Here is a 20,332-nt window from a genome sequence, read left to right as displayed (position 1 = left end):
AATCTGAAGTGAGGGATATGGGTGGCTGCCATATTTATTTCCTTTTAAACAATATCAGTTGCCTGGCAGCCCTACTGATCTATTTGGCTGCAGTAATGTCTGAATCGCACACCTGAAACAAGCATGTGGCTAATCTAGTCTGACTGATCTGCAAGCTTGCTCAGGGGCTATAGCTAGAAGTATTAAGGTCTGTACATGCACACGCTACAAATGTCACCCCGATCAGACAACCAACATCACATAAACTTTTTTTAAAGTGAACCTTAAGCCAGAAAAAAAAAATGAGTTTTACTCACCTGGGGCTTCTAGCAGCTCCCTGCAGCAGTCCTGTGCCCTCGCAGCCACTCACTAATCCTCTGGTCCCCCGCTGCCAGCTAGTTTCGTTTTTGCCGACAGGCCCGTCAGGACTGGCCACGCGTAGCTTTTTCCGCATTCCCGACTATATTTAGTGCGCATTACGCACGCATAGATATGCGGCAACGCGTATTTTTGTACGCGTTGCGGCCCGCAATAGCGCTAATTACAGTCGGGAATGCAGAAAAAGCTACTCTTGGCCAGTCCTGACGGGCCTGTCGGCAAAAACGAAACTAGCTGGCAGCGGGGGACCAGAGGATTAGTGAGTGGCTGCGAGGGCACAGGACTGCTGCAGGGGGCTGATAGAAACCCCAGGTGAGTAAAACTAATTTTTTTTCTGGCTTAAGGTTCACTTTAAGATGACCAAAACAAACATTCTCTTTCCAACAACTTTAGTTGAGCATCTATACAGGAAGTGCAGAATTATTAGGCAAGTTGTATTTTTGAGGAATAATTTTATTATTGAACAACAACCATGTTCCTAAATGAACCCAAAAAACTCTTTAATATCAAAGCTGAATATTTTTGAAAGTAGTTTTTAGTTTGTTTTTAGTTTTAGCTATTTTAGGGGGATATCTGTGTGTGCAGGTGACTATTACTGTGCATAATTATTAGGCAACTTAACAAAAAACAAATATATACCCATTTCAATTATTTATTTTTACCAGTGAAACCAATATAACATCTCAACATTCACAAATATACATTTCTGACATTCAAAAACAAAACAAAAACAAATCAGTGACCAATATAGCCACCTTTCTTTGCAAGGACACTCAAAAGCCTTCCATCCATGGATTCTGTCAGTGTTTTGATCAACATTGCGTGCAGCAGCAACCACAGCCTCCCAGACACTGTTCAGAGAGGTGTACTGGTTTCCCTCCTTGTAAATCTCACATTTTATGATGGACCACAGGTTCTCAATGGGGTTCAGATCAGGTGAACAAGGAGGCCATGTCATTAGTATTTCTTCTTTTATACCCTTTCTTGCCAGCCACGCTGTGGAGTACTTGGACGCGTGTGATGAAGCATTGTCCTGCATGAAAATCATTTTTTTCTTGTAGGATGCAGACTTCTTCCTGTACCACTGCTTGAAAAACAGGAAAATTGATACTTACCTTCGGTAATTTTCCTTTCCTGGTGCATCTCCATGTCGGCATACTGCTGGGTTAGCTCCGCCCTTCTAACCCCTATAGGACCAATCAAATTCTTATAAATATATGGTCCCTACCCCTCCAACGCATTCTCGTATATAGAACTCAGACACGCTGGACAAGGGTGGGACGTATGCCGACATGGAGATGCACCAGGAAAGGAAAATTACCGAAGGTAAGTATCAATTTTCCTGTTTCCCTGGTGCCTCCATGTCGGCATACTGCTGGGATTTGCATAGAATAACAAAACCAATCGGGTGGGTGCAAAAAGTAATTATTTATGAGAAGCAGACAAAACACTTCTGCCAAACTCTACGGAGGTCAGCAGGGCAGGATTCACTCTATAATGATTAATAAACGTGTTAGGCGATGACCAGTTTGCCGCTTTACATATGTTAACCAGCGAGATCCCTGCTGCCGCTGCCCAAGAGGAGGACATGCTCCTGGTTGAATGTGCTGAGGTACCGGAAGGTACTTCTGACCCTCTGGCTCTGTATGCAGACTTAATCAGACGAATTAACCATGCTGCAATCGTCCTGGTAGTAACCTCTTTCCCTTTTTTCGGTCCTGCTGGATTTATGAAAAGATGATCCGAGTCTCGAAATGTGCTTGTCATGTCCAAGTAATGTTTTAGACACCTTGACACATCCAATGGGTGTCCCCGTGGAAAACTTTCATCATCAGGAAAGGCCGGCAAGGTCCATTCTTGATTCAGATGTTTTATTGTTACCACTTTTGGCAAGAAGTGGGACATTGGTCTCAGTACCACTTGATCCTGAAAAAAGGTTAAGAAGGGATCCTTCCAACCCAAAGCCCTGATTTCCGATACTCTTCTGCCAGAAGATATGGCTATCAGAAAGGCTACTTTCAATGTCAGATTCCATATTGAACAGTTCTGAGGCGGTTCGAATAAGTCTGACGACAAATACTCCAATACTAGAGGGAGATCCCAGCTCGGACAAATCTTTTGTAGTGGAGGTCTCAACTTCATTAAGGCTTGAAAGTATTGCTGAATCATCTTGTGCGAAGCTAACTGAGAACTGACCAAGGCTGATATGGCTGACACTTGGACTCTAAGAGATCTTACTGTCAAACCTATGTCGAAGCCTGTCTGAAGGAACTCTAACACATGCGGTACTGAAGGAGAAAGATAACTAGCTTCCTTTTGTATTGAAAAGTCAATGAATTTTTTCCATATTCTGTAGTAAGTATTATTCGTAGATGATTTCCTTGCTTTAAGCAGTGTCTCTCTAACTGTTGAAGAAAATCCAGCCTGTATTAGCTTCCTCCTCTCAATCTCCATGCAGTCAATGACAATTTCTGCAGATGTTGATGCCGCACCTCCCCCTGTGTCAGAAGATCTGCTATCTGTGGCAATTTCCAGTGATCTGCCACCGACATCTTTATCAGTCGTGGAAACCACGGTCTTTTCGGCCAGTAAGGTGTTATTACTATAGCCTCCACTTTCTCCTGCTGTAGCCTGTTGAGGAATCTCAATATAAGCGGAGTCGGGGGAAAAGCATATATCATAGATGCTTTCCACGCCTGGGTCAGAGCATCCACTCCCTCTGACCTCTTGGAGGGAAACCTCGAAAAGAACCTGGGCAACTGGTAATTCACATCCGAGGCGAATAAATCCACCTGTGGCAGACCCCAACGCTGAACCAATGTCTTGAAGATCTCCGTCTTCAACTTCCACTCGTTGTTCAGCACTAGGTTCCTGGATAAGAAATCTGCTTGAGAGTTCTGTGTTCCGGGAATGTAAACCGCTCTCAATGCCACCAGGTTCTTCTCTGCCCACGTCATCAGGGGAGCTACTTCTTTCATCAAAGACCAACTTCTCGTTCCCCCTTGCTTCTGGACATAGGCTACTGCTGCCTTGTTGTCCATCTGAAGACATACAGCTCCTCCTTTCAGAAGATGCGCAAATGCTTGAGTTGCCATAAACGCCGCTCTCAACTCCAGAATATTGGACACCACATTCACTTGCGGCTGACTCCATAGGCCCTGGGACCAGTAGTCCTTGTAGTGAGCTCCCCAACCTAATCTGCTGGCATCCGAAGTAACCGTGATCCAACAGTGGGGAGATAGTTGGTTGGCTCGTTGAAGGTTCCGGATGTTCATCCACCACAGTAAGGACATCCTGACTCTTGCTGAGATTCTGATGCATTGTGACATTGAATAATGATTCCATTGTTCTAGTATCAGATTCTGCAAAGGCCTCATGTGCCATCTGCTCCATTTTATCATGAGTATCACTGATGACATGATTCCCAGAACATGCAGACACCTCCTCGCTAAGACCGATCTCTGCTGGTACAGCCATGTCACCTTCTGTACTAGGTCCTTTGCCTTGGCTTCTGGTAAGGAAACTGTGTCTTCTACCGTATCGAAGACTGCCCCCAAGTACGTCAATCGTCTGGCTGGGCTGAACTGGCTCTTCTTCTCGTTTATCAGCCATCCTAGTTCGGAAAGGAATTTCACCACTCTTTCTGAATCTCTCATAAGGTTTTCTCTGGAACTTGCCATAACTAAAATATCGTCCAGATAGTGATCGATTTTTATTCCCTGAGTCCTTAATTCTGCCACTACTGCCACTAGGACCTTTGTAAAGGTTCTCGGTGAAGTGGAGAGTCCGAAAGGCAGAGAACAGAACTGCAGATGAACATCTCCTATGGAGAACCTCAAAAACTTTTGACAGTGTTGATGTATTGGTATATGGAAGTACGCGTCTTGGAGATCTATGGACATCATCCAATCCCCTGGAGATACCGCCAATATTATTGACTGTAGTGACTCCATCTTGAACTTGGGTATTCTTATTGACCTGTTCAGATACTTTAGATCTATTACCGGTCTGAAGCCACCTGACTTTTTCTGTACTAAAAACAGGGGCGAATAGATACCTTGGAATCTCTCTGAGGCTGGAACTGGTAGTACCACCTTCTCGGCTATCAGACTTTGAACGTATTGCTGTAGAACTTCTCTTTTTGTAAGATCTGACGGTATCCTTGTTGGCGCCCATCTGTCTTTGGGGATCTTCCGGAAGTGCCACTTGTGACCCTTGTTGATGACTGACGTCACCCAGGGATCTTGAATCATCTCCACCCAGACATTGATAAAATTCCTTAGTCTTGAACCTACTATCAATGACTGGGCGGGCGCACCTTCAAAAAGGTTGCTTCTGTTGTCCCCCAGGTTTGGTTGAGGACTTCAAGGATCTTGCCAGATTAGCTTGTGTACTCCTCCAATTCTTCCTGAAAGATTTTCCTGGCTTGTAGCTTCTTGATTCCGAGAATTTGTTTGAAGCCTGTGATGATCTTCTATCCCTGTTGTCCGGTGGTGCATGAGGGCTATTAGCTCCTCCTTGACCCGGTGGAATCACGTAAGAGCTGTAAGATATAATTTATATATATATATATATAGCTCAGTGATGTGTTCATAAAGTATTTAAGCTTTTTTTTTTTTTTTTTTTTTGTGTGTCCCTTACCCAGAGGGTCCATGATGCTCGCCAGCCTCAGCAGATGAGTCCACTGCAAACGTGATAACAGACAATCAGAACCAAATTGCATACTTGAAACATTTGCATATAACAACGACTTCTCAATAGTCTCTAACTTACAGGCAGAATCATCAGAAAGGTTTGCCTCATCAACCTTGTCCTCCATATGCAGACTCAGGCACTACAATATATATAACTTCTCCTGACAGCCCCGACAGCAGCACTGATCAGCAGCAAGGTCAGCCTTACACTGAGACGTTCTGTCTCGTTTAAATAGGCCGCCTCCCAACGTGCTGGCATCACTGGCCGCTTTTTGCCCACATCAAAGATGGCCGCCGCATCCTCCGACCTCTTGATCATTTCCGGGCTCGCGCGCATGCGCAGAGGTCACTTCCGCCCGCCGAACACACGAGAGAGGCCGACCTCGCCGCCATTACTCATTCAGGTCGGCCCCTCTCCATCTCCACTTACCTCGGATAACCTCCATCTTCCGCGCAGCTTCTGCGGACATGCTTCACAGCCTTTAGCTGTTGCTGGGCTGGCTTCCCCACTACACCACCAGGTATGTTGGGCTCGACCACGGGCGCATTTAGCTGCCCCCTCGCACAGGAAAGCTTAAACCTGTGGAGACTGGGTAAGGGAGCCATCAGGAAAGGATCCAAAATAGAACATAGAAGAAAACTCTAAATAGAAAAATGTAACCAAATAGAACAGTCCTATAGTGTCTGAGGACAGCAAGAAGAATGCGTTGGAGGGGTAGGGACCATATATTTATAAGAATTTGATTGGTCCTATAGGGGTTAGAGGGGCGGAGCTAACCCAGCAGTATGCCGACATGGAGGCACCAGGGAAAGGTATCTTCCAGAAACTGGCAGTAGGACTGGGAGTTGAGCTTGACTCCATCCTCAACCTGAAAAGGTCCCACAAGCTCATCTTTGATAATACCAGCCCAAACCAGTACTCCACCTCCACCTTGCTGGCATCTGAGTCGGACTGGAGCTCTCTGCCCTTTACCAATCCAGCCACGGGCCCATCCATCTGGCCCATCAAGACTCACTGTCATTTCATCAGTCCATAAAACCTTAGAAAAATCAGTCTTGAGATATTTCTTGGCCCAGTCTTGACGTTTCAGCTTGTGTGTCTTGTTCAGTGGTGGTTGTCTTTCAGCCTTTCTTACCTTGGCCATGTCTCTGAGTATTGCACATCTTGTGCTTTTGGGCACTCCAGTGATGTTGCAGCTCTGAAATATAGCCAAACTGGTGGCAAGTGGCATCTTGGCAGCTGCACGCTTGACTTTTCTCAGTTCACGGGCAGTTATTTTGCAACAAAAGAAGATGATGTTGGATAAGCAGCAACTCAAGTAGAAACTACTTGAGACACTATGCCGGTGCCTTGCCTCAGCTGGATTGCTCATACAGCTTGTATCCCATTAAACGTAAAGAAAGAGACGGCACTCCACTGGCTGCAATCAAGATGCTGTGTATTCACGAACAAGAACACTACATGTTACGGAGGAACAACCTCCTTCATCAGGTGTAAAACAGCATTGAAACATACCCAGCCAAATATATATACAAACACATATAAGGACCACACCCTTAGTGGATCCACCCACCAATACATTAACCCTGCGATTCCAGGTTATGTAATTCAAGCGGTCATATGGCACTCCTCATCGGCTACCAAAAGATAAATAAAATACATAAAGAACTGACCGTGTATCAGGCACTTCCGATAGGGGACTGCCACAAGACCACCTGTGAATAAAACATGCAATTAAAATTGATGTACATAACAACCTTTACAGCAATATTGCACTGTCGCATTTTATACAATGACATATAGCACTACAAAAAACATTTCAAGGGCAGACGTTCATTCATCCCCCTAGGGGATACAACATCCAAGTCATGGATCCATCGTGCCTCTTTTTGTTTTAAAACCTTCTCTAAACTCCCACCTCTATTAGTGGGTGTAACAGCCTCTAAAACACACCATCTAAGCTGTGCTGCATTGTGTCCCGCTGCATCAAAGTGTCTGGCAACAGAGGTGTCATAACTGCCCCGCTTTCCTTCTGCGAAGTTACTAATGGCCCTCTTGTGCTCCTGTATGCGGGTCCGTACAGTTCTAGTGGTTTCCCCTACATACATGAGCCCGCACGGGCATTTAAGCCCGTACACTACCCATGTAGTAGAACAGTAATGTCGCCCTTTGATCTCGATATTACGGCCTGTGTGAGGATGTCCAACAGTGTTACCTCTAATAATGGCGTTACATACATTGCAGTTAAGGCAGGGATAGGTCCCCGCCCTACCTGTATTACTCAATTTCTTCATAGGGGCGGTGTCAGTGTGTCTGACCCTATCATAGATAGTTTTACCTCTTCTGATGGAAAAAATAGGTTCCTCCTTGAACAATGCTCCCAACTCTCTGTCATTACTGAGTAATGGCCAAAACCTGCGTACCGTGTTCTTGATCAGCTCAGTGTTCTTCCCCAAGCTGGTAACGAAAGGTATGCCTTTAGATCTCACCTTTTTAACTGTACTGTGTAGCAGAGCTGACCTCTCTATGTCACCAACTTCCTTTCTCACAGCGTCAATTTTTTGGGGATTGTAGCCCTTTTGTGTGAACTTCACACTTAAAGATCGGCCTGCTTTCTCGTAATCTTCATCCAATGTACATATGCGTCTTGCCCTGAGGAACTGCCCCCTAGGAATGGCTTTAACTACATGTTTGTATGATGGCTGTCAGGGCGCAATAAATTGTTCCGATCCGTGGGTTTACGGAACAACCTCGTCACAAAGTGACCCTCAGAAATTTTCAACGACACATCCAAGAAATTGATGGTGTCCTTAGACACCTCTAGAGAAAATTTAATAGTGGGATGAATAAGGTTGGCCTCCCTTACCATCTCAAGAAGCAGTTCCTCAGGGCCCCTCCACAACAACACGTCATCCACGAACCGATAATACTGAAATATATGGCCAACATATTTGGGATTGCGCAAAAACATTGTGCGTTCCAGGGACTCCACAAAAATGTTGGCAATAGATGGTGCAGCCGGAGAACCCATACTCGCCCCTTGTCGCTGTATGTAAAACTGGTCATGAAATTTAAAATAGTTGGATTTGAGGACTAATTCGAGAATGTCGAGCAACAAATACACCAAACCGTTGGGGAGACTGGTCTCCAACAATCTATCCTCTGTCACCGTTATGGCCTCATCTTGGGGTATCGCGGTGAACAGGCTCTGGATGTCCAAGCTGCAAAATATGATATCATCAGGAACATCACCTAATGCTTCCAGTCTCGTCAACAGATCGGTAGTATCTTTGAGACAATGAGTAAACGTTTTGACAATGGACTGAAGATGCACGTCCAAAAAACCTGCTAGCGGGTATAACACCGACCCCCTACTGGATACTATAGGTCGCCCTGGGGGGTCTATCAGCTGTTTATGAATTTTGGGGAGTAAGTATAATAAGGGGATGCTTGGGAAATCTACTGTGAGTCCCTTTACTAGCCTTTCATCCACTACACCATCCTCAAGTGCACCAGCTAATAAACGATCAACTTTCTCTTTCACACTGCTGGTGGGATCACATTCACATTTAGTGTAGTGAACAGTATTAGAGACCTGTTTGAGACCTTCCTGCAAATACCCCTGCATATTTTGTACCACCGTAGCCCCCCCTTTGTCCGCTTTAGTAATGATAATCTCAGGATTGTCTGCCAGTCCTTTCAGCGCTGCACTCTGTGCAGCGGTGAGATTAGGATGTGCATACTTAGTACAGTCCCATTTTGATGCAATCTCTCGTTTAACTGTCTTCTCAAAAACATCAATAGCTGCAAACTGTTCATCAGGGCACCAATTAGACCTTTGTAGATATCGGGCCAGTCTGTCATCCACAATATTGTCAGGCCCATTGTCTTTGAAGTGAGCCCTCAACTTCAATCTCCTGACAAACTTAGAGGTCGACCTCCCAATCAAACACAGTGTCACTGTGGGTAGGCACAAACTCCAACCCTTTTTCCAACACCGACAATTCCACAGAGTTCAATTCATATGAGGAAATGTTGATCACATTGCTCACCTGAGTTAGGTTCTCTTCCTCAGTTGGTATTTGTCCCTCTGTTGTCATGGGTTCCGAGTGATTGGGCCACTGTTTCCCCCCCCCCCCCCATTTTCCTGCATCTTCTAACGCGCCCCCTTGAACGGGGACGCGGGCCTTTTGAAAATCCTGCGGGTTGTCGGAATCCTCCGTCATGGACTCTGCTGTATCCCAGTCCTGCCGATTCCTCCGTGGTGCCCCTCTGCCGCAGTTATTTTGCTCCTTGGTTTTTCCACACGCTTCTTGCCACCCTGTTGACTATTTTGAATGAAATGCTTGATTGTTTGATGATCACGCTTCAGAAGCTTTGCAATTTTAAGAGTGCTGCATCCCTCTGCAAGATATCCCACTAATTTTTACTTTTCTGAGCCTGTCAAGTCCTTCTTTTGACCCATTTTGCCAAAGGAATGGAAGTTGTCTAATAATTATGCACACCTGATATAGGTTGTTGTCGTTAGACCACACCCCTTCTCATTACAGAGATGCACATCACCTAATATGCTTAATTGGTAGTAGGCTTTCGAGCCTATACAGCTTGGAGTAAGACAACATGCATAAAGAGGATGATGTTGTCAAAATACTCATTTGCCTAATAATTCTGCACTCCCTGTACAAGGCTTTAGAGGCAGAGGATCAACAGGCCTGCCTAGCAGTTTGGGCTGCTAGAAATTCTGGCCACTAGATGTCAGACTTTGCACATTTCTTTTTTTTTCATTCCGAATCACACAGCTTGTGATGTCTCTTTCAGCCATGGCCGGAGCCTACTGCCCTCTCACTGAAGATACATTCAGCCGTTTTTTGTCTCAGAGCAATGTGTACGGACTGTCTGTGCTGCCCTGCCCAGGGCCTGGCGGACACGAGTTACTGGCCGCCACCTTGAAGGGTAAAGTTACCAACTTCAAGTATCAAGATCTTCGGGACAAGCTGCGGGCAGGGGCGCGGGAAGTGCAATTCACGTACATACCAGGTGAGGCCGAGAGGGAGCAGGAATGAGTGAACTGTGATGCATGAGGGAGGGGTAGTTGGTGTTGTGTGAGGTGATGTACTCACCTGTAACAGACAGTTGTCAGGAGTGGTGTAACAAGGAGGGACCACTGTGAGGAGAATTGTGACAAGGAGGGGGCAGGTGTGAGGAAAGGTGTGACAAGGAAGCACAGCTGTGAGGAGAGTTGTGAGGAGGGGGCAGCTGTGAGGAAAGGTGTGATTAGGAGAGTAGTGAGAAGCCAGGGGCAGCTGTGAGGAGAGGTGTGACAAGGAGGGGACAGCTGTGAGAGGTGCGACGAGGGGACAGCTGTAAGGAGAGGAGGGACGATGAGGGGACCACTGTGAGGAGGGGGAAAGTGTGTGGAAAGGTATGATGAGTACACAGCTGTGAGGAGGGGCAGCTGTAAGTAGAGCTGTGGCAGGGAGATGTTTATTATATATGAAAGCTTCCTAGGTACACATCAAATACCGTATTTTTCGGAATATAAGACGCACTTTTTCTTCCCCAAAACTGGGGAGAAAAAGTTGGTGCGTCTTATATTCCAAAGGTACGGTATTTTCACCCCATAACCTACTTACCGGATCCTGCCGCCGCGTTCCTCGCCTCCTTCGTCTGACCGCCGTCATCTGAGGGTCCCATTAGGTGTCATCAGAGGGTCCAGCAATCCCATCCAGTATCCCCGCTCTTTAAGTGTCCAAGTCCGCCGGCTCGTCTTCACTGCAGTCATGCTTGAATGCAGGCTCGCGGTGATCACTCTGTGATTACGCGTTGCCGCCTCGCCGACTTCCTCCATAGTTACGGCGTCCTCTTCTTAGTTACAGTGGCCCCTTCTGTGTGACGAGCGGCGCACGTGCGGCTGACTTCATGCGTGACCCTGGCGCACGTGCGCCGCTCATCACGCAGAAGGGGGCACTGTAACTAAGGACGCCGTAACTATGGAGGAAGTCGGCGAGGCGGCAGCGCGTAATCACCACGTGTTCACCGCGAGCCTGCATTTAAGCATGACTGCAGTGAAGAGGAGCCGGCGACTTGGACACTTAAAGAGCGGGGATACTGGATGGGATTGCTGGACCCTCTGATGACACCTAATGGGACCCTCAGATGACAGCGGCTGCGACTCGGGTGATGACAGTCAGATGGAGGAGGGGAGGATCGCGGCGACAGGATCAGGTGAGATGCAGCAGGGGTGAAGTGTAGTGTAGTTTGGGTTGGCTGGAAGGGTTAGTTAGTGAAGTGTAGTGTAGTTTGGGTTGGCTGGAGGGGTTTCTTAGTGAAGTGTAGTGTAGTTTGGGTTGGCTGGAGGGGTTACTTAGTGAAGTGTAGTGTAGTTTGGGTTGGCTGGAGGGGTTACTTAGTGAAGTGTAGTGTAGTTTGGGTTGGCTGGAGGGGTTACTTAGTGAAGTGTAGTGTAGTTTGGGTTGGCTGCAGGTGTTAGTGAGGGAAGTGTAGTATACTGTAGTGTAGTGTAGTGTAGTGTAGTTTTAGTAGGGGTTAGTGAAGTAATGTGTAGTTGGTGGGGGCAGCAGGGGTAAGGGAAGTGTAGTGTAGCAGGTGTTAGTATAGATGGGCAGTGTAGCTTAGATAAAGACAGTTTTGGGGGAGTTAGAGGTCCATAAGAAGCCCCTGCACCATAGACGCACCTAGGTTTAGTTTTTTTTTTTTTCCTGATTTTTGCCCTCTAAATCTAGGTGCGTCTTATATGCATTGTGGGAAACCACAGTTGCTCACTTGAAGCTGAGTTATCGCAAATATTTTGTGTTTTAAAAAAGCACAATGATAATCACATAGGTGTATCTGACTATAAAAATACAGTAAGTACTTCATTGCAGCAGCACAAGTAACTTATTTGATTGGTATATTGTTTCAAACCACAGAAGGTTTTAGAAAACCGATGGCCACAAATTCAGTTCTGCATGGCGAGAGCTATCACTCAAGACATACAAAAGAGGCTATTCTTTATAGCCAGTTTGTGAGGTTACGACGAAACAATTCTGATTATACAAAATTCATTGAACAAGCTTTAGAGTTGAAAGCCCGTCTCCTCATTAGAGGTTATCATGAGAATGGTACAGTTAGCTTTAGAGAAAGCTTCGAAATTGGATAAAGCAGGATTGCTCAACTATAAAAAGAGGAAAAAGTCGAATGAGAGGCTTCCTTTCGTTTTTGACTATAATCCCATGTCCAAAATCATTAAGGAGACAACAATGAGGTATTGGCCAATCTTAAAGGATGATAGAGAAATTACAAACCTGAAAAAAGAGACCCCTAATTACCTTTAGAAGATGTGGGACGAAAGGTAGTAGGATTGTAAATAGTGAGTTCAAAAATGAGTCCAGGTACATGGTTAGATATGTTTCGAGATTCTAGACCATGTGGTCATTGTGTAGCATGTCCAAACATGGCTCGAGGGGAAATTTTCCAATTAGATCCCATTGAATAGAGAATAAAAACCCCGAGGGGTCCCCTTTGTCAAGGCAACAGTACAGAATGGCCATTCTGTACTGTTGCCTTGACAAAGGGGACCCCTCCGGGCCCCGAAACGATTCGTTGGTTTTTGGAATGGTTGTGTCACGTATTTGAATAAAACTGGATTTGGTACTTAAAGGGATACTTAAGTCAAAAATAAAAAATGATTTTTACTCACCTGGGGCATCCCTCAGCCCCCTGAAGCTGTATAGTGCCCTCGCAGCCTGGCTCCTATCCTCCTGTCCACGCCGGTGGCTACTTCCGGGTTCGGTGACAGCCGCTGACAGGCTGGGAACGCGAGTGATTCTCCGCGTTCCCAGTCGCTATATCACCCTCTATGCTGCTATAGCATGTAACATATACGCAATAGCAGCATAGAGAGTGATATAGCAGCTGGGAACGCAGAGAATCACTCGCGTTCCCAGCCTGTCAGCGGCTGTCGCTGAACCCGGAAGTAGCCGCCGGCGGGGGACAGTAGGATGGGAGCGCACCCACTCTCTCTCCCTTCCTCCACAGCAGTAGCAGGCTCCTCGCGCCCCCCCTCCACTCCTTCAGAGGTACCCCCTCCTCTCTCTACCTTCCTCCGCAGTGGTAGCAGGCGGCCGGTGCTGTTACTCACCATGCCTCTCGCCTGTGCAGATTGCACCAATAGGTCCGGTGTCCTCTGTCCACGGTACCTGGGCGCACGGCTTGATGACGTCATCAAGCTGCGCCCCGGTACTGTAGACAGGACCAGAACTGGTGGTGTGATCTGCATGGGTGAGAGGGGAGTCAGTGTGGGGGATCCTGTACTGTGGCACCTATACTGGCTAAACTGTACTGCGGCACCTATACTGGCTAACGTGCTGTGGCACCTATACTGGGTAATCTGTACTGTGGCACCTATACTACGGCACCTATTGCTGGCTAACCTATACTGCTGAACCTATGGCTGGCTAACCTGCACTGGGGCACCTGTAGCTGGCTAACCTTTACTGGGGCACCTATAGCTGGCTGCAAAACACGAAAAACAAATGCACACTCTCAGCTAGCACATTCCTACCTTATATCTGAACAGCAGACGCCTGTCGGCCAATCAGGTGCAATGGTATACAAGCTTTGTATGCTGTATCGAATCTAGCAGGAATTGCATGAATTGCACAAATTTAGCAGCATTCAGGTGGGGGGCTTCGGTCAGACGTAATCGTAGATTATGTCACTCAGCAGGGACACCGTGTGCAGGTAAACGGCACACTTGGTCCCCTCCCTAACCATAGTTACATATACATAGTTACATAGTTATTTTGGTTGAAAAAAGACATACGTCCATCGAGTTCAACCAGTATAAAGTACAACACCAGCCTGCTCCCTCACATATCCCTGTTGATCCAGAGGAAGGCGAAAAAACCCTTACAAGGCATGGTCCAATTAGCCCCTAAAGGGAAAAATTCCTTCCCGACTCCAGATGGCAATCAGATAAAATCCCTGGATCAACATCATTAGGCATTACCTAGTAATTGTAGCCATGGATGTCTTTCAACACAAGGAAAGCATCTAAGCCCCCTTTAAATGCAGGTATAGAGTTTGCCATAACGACTTCCTGTGGCAATGCATTCCACATCTCAATCACTCTTACTGTAAAGAACCCTTTCCTAAATAAATGGCTAAAACGGTTTTCCTCCATGCGCCGATCATGTCCTCTCATGTCCAACCACTCGCCTATCAACCGCATCCTGGAAGCTGCAAACATTTAAAATAAAAGAAATTTAAAACCGCAAACCACTGGTTCACAGGACAGTCAGGGGCCCCGGAATCTGCCACAGACCAGGACCCCTAAACCACCATGCAATATCCAGAGGGAGATGCAGGTGAGCCATGGACCTCTCACCACCAGGGGGATCACCTGCACTGCCTCTGAACTGAATGCTGGCTGCAAAACACGAAAAACAAATGCACACTCCCATCTAGCACGTTCCTACCTTATATCTGATCAGCAGACGCCTGTCGGCCAATCGGGTGCAATGGTATATACCCTTTCGCTGCCATATAAAGTCTAGCAGGAATTGCATAAATTTAGCAGCATTCAGGTGGGGTCTTCAGTCGGATGTAATCGTAGATAATGTCACTCAGCAGGGACACTGCGTGCAGGTAACCGCCCACTTGGTGGAGGTTCAGGGCTCCCCTGTATCTCCCTCTGGGTATCGCATGGTGGTTTAGGGGGTCCTGGTCTGAGGCAGATTCCGGGGCCCCTGACTGTCGTGTAAACCAGTGTTTTGCATCTATAGCTGGCTAAACTATACTGGAGCACCTATACTTTGCTGCCTATACTGGGGGCACTCATACTCACGATTGGTGTGATGATTTATCGTCGTGTATCGAAAATCGTGAATCGAAATTGGAATTTCTTACAGGAAAATGGCAATTCAATCTTTTCCTAAAATCGTTCAGCCCTAGCAGTGCAGTTTCTAGGAGATACAAAAGTAAGGGGAAAAAAATCGCATCAGGATTGCCTTCATTCAGGGGTTGCAAAGATTTAAAATGCATGGAATTTTTCTCTTTACTACATAAAGGTCACTGAAATCAAAACGTGGTCAGTACAATACATATGTTATGTAAATATTTATCTACTTAAAGTGAACCAGAGACGAAGCACCCTCGTGTATTTTACCATATACCGTATATCAGCGGGAACATTGGAGAAAACACCTACCCTGCTCTGTTTCATTCTTCACTGCTCATCTTCCTTCTTAGCCCTGATAAAATCCCAGACTGAGCATTGTCTGGCTTTGCTATAATGACTCAGCAATAATGATTCCTGAGCAGAGTCACAAGGGGACAGGCTTGGGCTTGAAAAGACACCAGAGAACGCAGATTCAGCTATAATGATTCCTGAGCAAAGCCAGACTGAATGTTCAGTCGGGGATTTTATCAGGGCTGATAAGAAGCAAGATGAACAGTTAAAAAAGAAAAGGAGAGCAGGGTAGGTGTTTTATCTTATTCCAGGAATACACAGTGCGTTTCCGCGGCTCGATCGAGCCATTCGATGGCTCGATTGATAATTTCCGATGTGTCCAATCACCCGCCGGATCGATTCCACGCTCAATACCGTGGGCGGGACATTAGAAAAAGATGAGCAAAACGAGCGGGGACAAACGGGAATCGATCCGGCGGCATAATCGAGCCACGGAAACATCCCGTGTATTCCCGGCATAATGTTCCCACTGATATTTATGGTAAAATACATGAGGGTGCTTCGTCTCTGGTTCCCTTTAACTACATGTGTTGTGTGTTTTTTATTGAGATAGTATGGCTATCCCTGCCTCTTTAAGGCAGCATGTCTTTGATTAATCTGCTTGGGATATGCTAAGCTACGTGTGTGTCTGTGTAACCTTATATTGGTGTACTGACTAAGGTGGTAATTTCTTTTCAGTGGATGCTGAAATTGTCTCCATTGACTCCTTCAGCAAGTCTTCTCCCAAGCGAGGCCTGGTAGTGGGAATAACCTTCATTAAGGTGTGTTAATTTCTAAATTAACCTTTGGTGATTCTTCTCAATATTTGAGCAAACCCTGTGTTGCTTTTTTTTGTTTATGGTTATCCAAAATAAAAAGTACGGAGTTGGTTTCTCCTAGCACTATTCTTGTTGAGTCAACCTCAGTGGGAGTTGCTGACTCTTTGGGGTCGATTCACTAAATGCCATGAATTTGCTGTGCACAGATGGCACAGGGTAAGTTTACTGGTACTTTCACCATTTGATTAGCTTGTGTGCGCAATAAGTGCAACCCGTGGTACTTGGGTGTAACGCACATTATGCTTTTTGCATAATGAGTGTCACCATAGAAACGCCCATGTTACCCAAGTAGTGCGAGTAGAGCAACACGTAAACTTGCTGTCTGCTGTCTGCACATGGAAATTTCACTGGCATTTAGTGAGTCAACCTCTTGTTCTTCAGGTCTCCAACAGGAAATCCATTCTGAATCACTTTGCGTCAGGCCAACAAAAGTTTATGAACCTGTTGAATGCATCGTCTTTCTTTTTAGGATTCCGGGGACAAGGCCAGTCCATTTCTAAATATCTACTGTGACTATGAGCCGGGATCAGAATATAATCTGGACTCCATTGCTCGTAAGCTTCTTTTACATATGATTGCTTATCCTGATGTAAAACTTTGCATCAAAAACATAAGAACACTAGAATAATTCATTTTGCATTATGTATGTTAATTAGCACCGCAGCATACGTAGCCAGAGATAGGTGTAGCCAGTAGTAGGTGGCCACAGCATAGGTAGCCAGGGATAGGTGTAGCCAGTAGTAGGTGGCCACAGCATAGGTAGCCAGGGATAGGTGTAGGCAGTAGTAGGTGGCCGCAGCATAGGTAGCCAGGGATAGGTGTAGCCAGTAGTAGGTGGCCGCAGCATAGGTAGCCAGGGATAGGTGTAGCCAGGATAGGTGGCCGTAGTATAGGTAGCCAGGGATAGGTGTAGCCAGGATAGGTGGCCGTAGTATAGGTAGCCAGGGATAGGTGTAGCCAGGATAGGTGGCCGCAGCATAGGTAGCCAGGGATAGATGCAGCCAGGATAGGTGGCCGCAGCATAGGTAGCCAGGGATAGGTGTAGGCAGTAGTAGGTGGCCGCAGCATAGGTAGCCAGGGATAGGTGTAGCCAGTAGTAGGTGGCCGCAGCATAGGTAGCCAGGGATAGGTGTAGCCAGTAGTAGGTGGCCGCAGCATAGGTAGCCAGGGATAGGTGTAGCCAGTAGTAGGTGGCCGCATCATAGGTAGCCAGAGATAGGTGTAGCCAGGATAGGTGGCCGCATCATAGGTAGCCAGAGATAGGTGTAGCCAGGATAGGTGGCCGCATCATAGGTAGCCAGAGATAGGTGTAGCCAGGATAGGTGGCCGCAGCATAGGTAGCCAGGGATAGGTGCAGCCAGGATAGGTGGCCGCAGCATAGGTAGCCAGGGATAGGTGTAGGCAGTAGTAGGTGGCCGCAGCATAGGTAGCCAGGGATAGGTGTAGCCAGTAGTAGGTGGCACAGCATAGGTAGCCAGGGATAGGTGTAGCCAGTAGTAGGTGGCCGCATCATAGGTAGCCAGGGATAGGTGTAGCCAGGATAGGTGGCCGCAGCATAGGTAGCCAGGGATAGTTGTAGCCAGTAGTAGGTGGCCGCTGCATAGGTAGCCAGAGATAAGTGTAGGCAGGATAGGTGGCCACAGCGTAGGTAGCCAGGGATAGGTGTAGTCAGGATAGGTGCCTGCAGTATAGAGAACCTGTGGGGGGACACAGCGGCGGGGGTACAAATACTCACTTGCCAGGGTTCTGCATGCTGTACTGGCTTCATTCTTCTTCCTGCTCTTGCGTATAATCATCTCCTTGTAATAGCGCTAAGGGGTCACAGTTTCAGGGAAATGGGACGAAAGAACAGGAAATAGAATGAAGCCAGTACAGCGTGCAGGACCCGTCGGCAAGTGAGTATTTATCCTCGCCGTTGTTTATGCGCTCGCGCTACGTCACCCCGCCCCCGAAAACAGTTAAAAAGAGATTGTGCATAGTATGATTACCATGCACAATCAAACTGTGGTATACCGCGGCAACCCTACTTGGTATGTTCCACATGAAACAGTGAGTGATATTTTCTGTGACTTATAGTCTAGTCATAGATCTTACTTTTACATTACTCAGCATGCTGCTGGCACCTTTGCCACTGGCAAAAAGTCCTTCTATATATTCAAATCGTGTTCTATTTTAACTGCAGCTGACATTTGATATTTGTCTTGAGCCACTAATATACATTCCTCACAGTGGCGTTGTTGACGACACTCTTGCATTGCAGCTTGGGATCCCCAGTTTGAATCTGAGCCAGGAAACTATCTGCACAGAGTTTGCAAGTTCCCCGGGTTTGCATGGGTTTCCTCCATGCACTCTGGTTTCCTCCTACATTCCAAAATTGGCTTCCCCCAAAATTGGCCTCAGAGTATGCTAAGGATTAGATGCTGAGCCCCCTCTGAGGTAAGCTAGTAATAAGACAGCTAGTGATAAGACTATGTACTGTGTTAAAAGCTGTGGAAGATGTCAGCTCTGTATAAATACTAAATCTTCACAGCTGAGACAAGTGATGGTCATACCAAACAACAAGAATAAGAGCTTAAGCTACTACTAATGTTTGTATAGTGCTTTTTTACTTTTGGACTCTGTGCAAGAGCTGCAGCCACTAAGGGGTCACATTGCAGTGTTAGAAAGTCTTGCCCAAGGACTTCTTGCTGAATAGGTACTCAAAGTGGATCCGAGGTGAACTTTTACTTATTGCATAATTGTGTTCCTTTCCTATAGTTTATAGGGCATTTCTCAAGCCAAATACTTTTTTGTTTTTGTTTTAATACTCTAATTCCCTATAATCTAAACAAGCCACGCCCACAGGTTTTCAGAAAGCCTTGGCAGTAGCAAGGGCTCATGGGAGCTCAGTCTGGGCAGGAGGAGGAGGAGGTGTTACTAGCCATTGATTTCAGAGGCAGAGGGGAGGAGAGAGGAGGAGGGGGGATTAGGTTTTTTTCACAGGCTGAGTGCTGATGATACAGATAAGCCTGCCTCTGTGTAATGTTTACAAACAACATGGCTGCTGTCATTGTATCACAGGAAGAAATTATCATATTCTATTAAAGCTGTTTGCAGCTAGATTTGCTGTGTAAACGATCTAAACTTTAGATTAGATAGATAGACAAGTTACTTGTTATAGTTAGTTTTTCATCTCGGATCTACTTTAACCAGTACACTATCTGACTTGAGGGGGAACTTTATGTGAGAGTGATATGAAGACTGCCATATTTATTTCCATTTAAACAATTTGAGTTGCCTGGCTGTTCCCTTGATCCCGTCTCTCTAATACTTTTAGCCATAAATCCTGAACAAGCATGCAGATCAGGTACTCTGGCACAAGTTTGACTGAATTAGCCACATGCTTGTTCCAAGGTGGTGACACAGACACTATTGATGCCTGAACAGGGCTGCCAGACAACTGGTATTTAAAATGAAATATATACAGTATATGGCAGCTTCCATATTACTCACCTTGGGTTCACTTTTTAAAAGGACACTTGAACTGAGAGAAATATGAAGCTGACATTTATTTCCATTTAAACAATGCACATTGTCTGGCTGTCCTGCTGATACTTGGCCTCTAATACTTTTAACCATAGACCCTGCATGCTTATTTCAGATGTGTGATCCAGATAATAATGCAGCCAAATAGATCAGCAAGACTGCCAGGCATCTAGTATTGTTAAAAAGAAAATAAATATGGCAGCCTCTGTATCCCTCTCATCTCGGTTCAGGATGCCTTCAAGTCTGACCTGATTTACTGAGGCATCTCCAATACAATACACTTAAAACAGGGGTGGAGGCGCCCAATGCATAAAAGATGAGCTAATGAGCTGTTGACCTTATAAACTGAGAGGTAATCTTACCCCTCTTGAAGAATTTGGACCGTTTTTAAAAAAAAAAAAGTCTTTTATTCGAGCACATAAAATTGACAACGCGTTTCTCGGGTGCTTGCCCGCTTCCTCAGGCTAGTAAAAAAAAAAACAGGTGCCTTAACTGCTATGGCTGTGTAGCAAGCATGAGCGCCTCTCACTCTCAAGAGGGCGCTAAAACGCATAAACCAAATAAAAAAATAGTGAGGTTACTGAACCCATAGTTTGTGATGTTGGTCCTTCTAGGTGAGAAACTACACAATTGCCCTTTGCTGGAGATGCCTCCCAAGTATTGAAGCAGAGTCCCCCCACAGGTG

General features: G+C 46.1%; 1 protein-coding gene across 1 annotated transcript in view; it reads left to right on the top strand.

Moving 5' to 3' along the window:
- KPTN (kaptin, actin binding protein) overlaps window positions 1–20,332 on the top strand; it is a 68,644-nt gene that overhangs the window by 1,934 nt on the left and 46,378 nt on the right. Inside the window, exons 2-4 of the mRNA XM_068250583.1 lie at window positions 9,871–10,089; window positions 15,983–16,065; window positions 16,592–16,676. Of these exons, the coding sequence (XP_068106684.1) occupies window positions 9,873–10,089; window positions 15,983–16,065; window positions 16,592–16,676 (385 nt within the window). The 5' untranslated portion in view covers window positions 9,871–9,872. The remainder of the gene's footprint in view (window positions 1–9,870; window positions 10,090–15,982; window positions 16,066–16,591; window positions 16,677–20,332) is intronic.

The sequence above is a fragment of the Hyperolius riggenbachi genome, chromosome 8 (assembly GCF_040937935.1).
Source record: "Hyperolius riggenbachi isolate aHypRig1 chromosome 8, aHypRig1.pri, whole genome shotgun sequence".
Classification (NCBI taxonomy): Eukaryota; Metazoa; Chordata; class Amphibia; order Anura; family Hyperoliidae; genus Hyperolius; species Hyperolius riggenbachi.
Note: the sequence above shows the minus strand (reverse complement) of the source record. Positions and strands in the feature narration are given on the sequence as shown.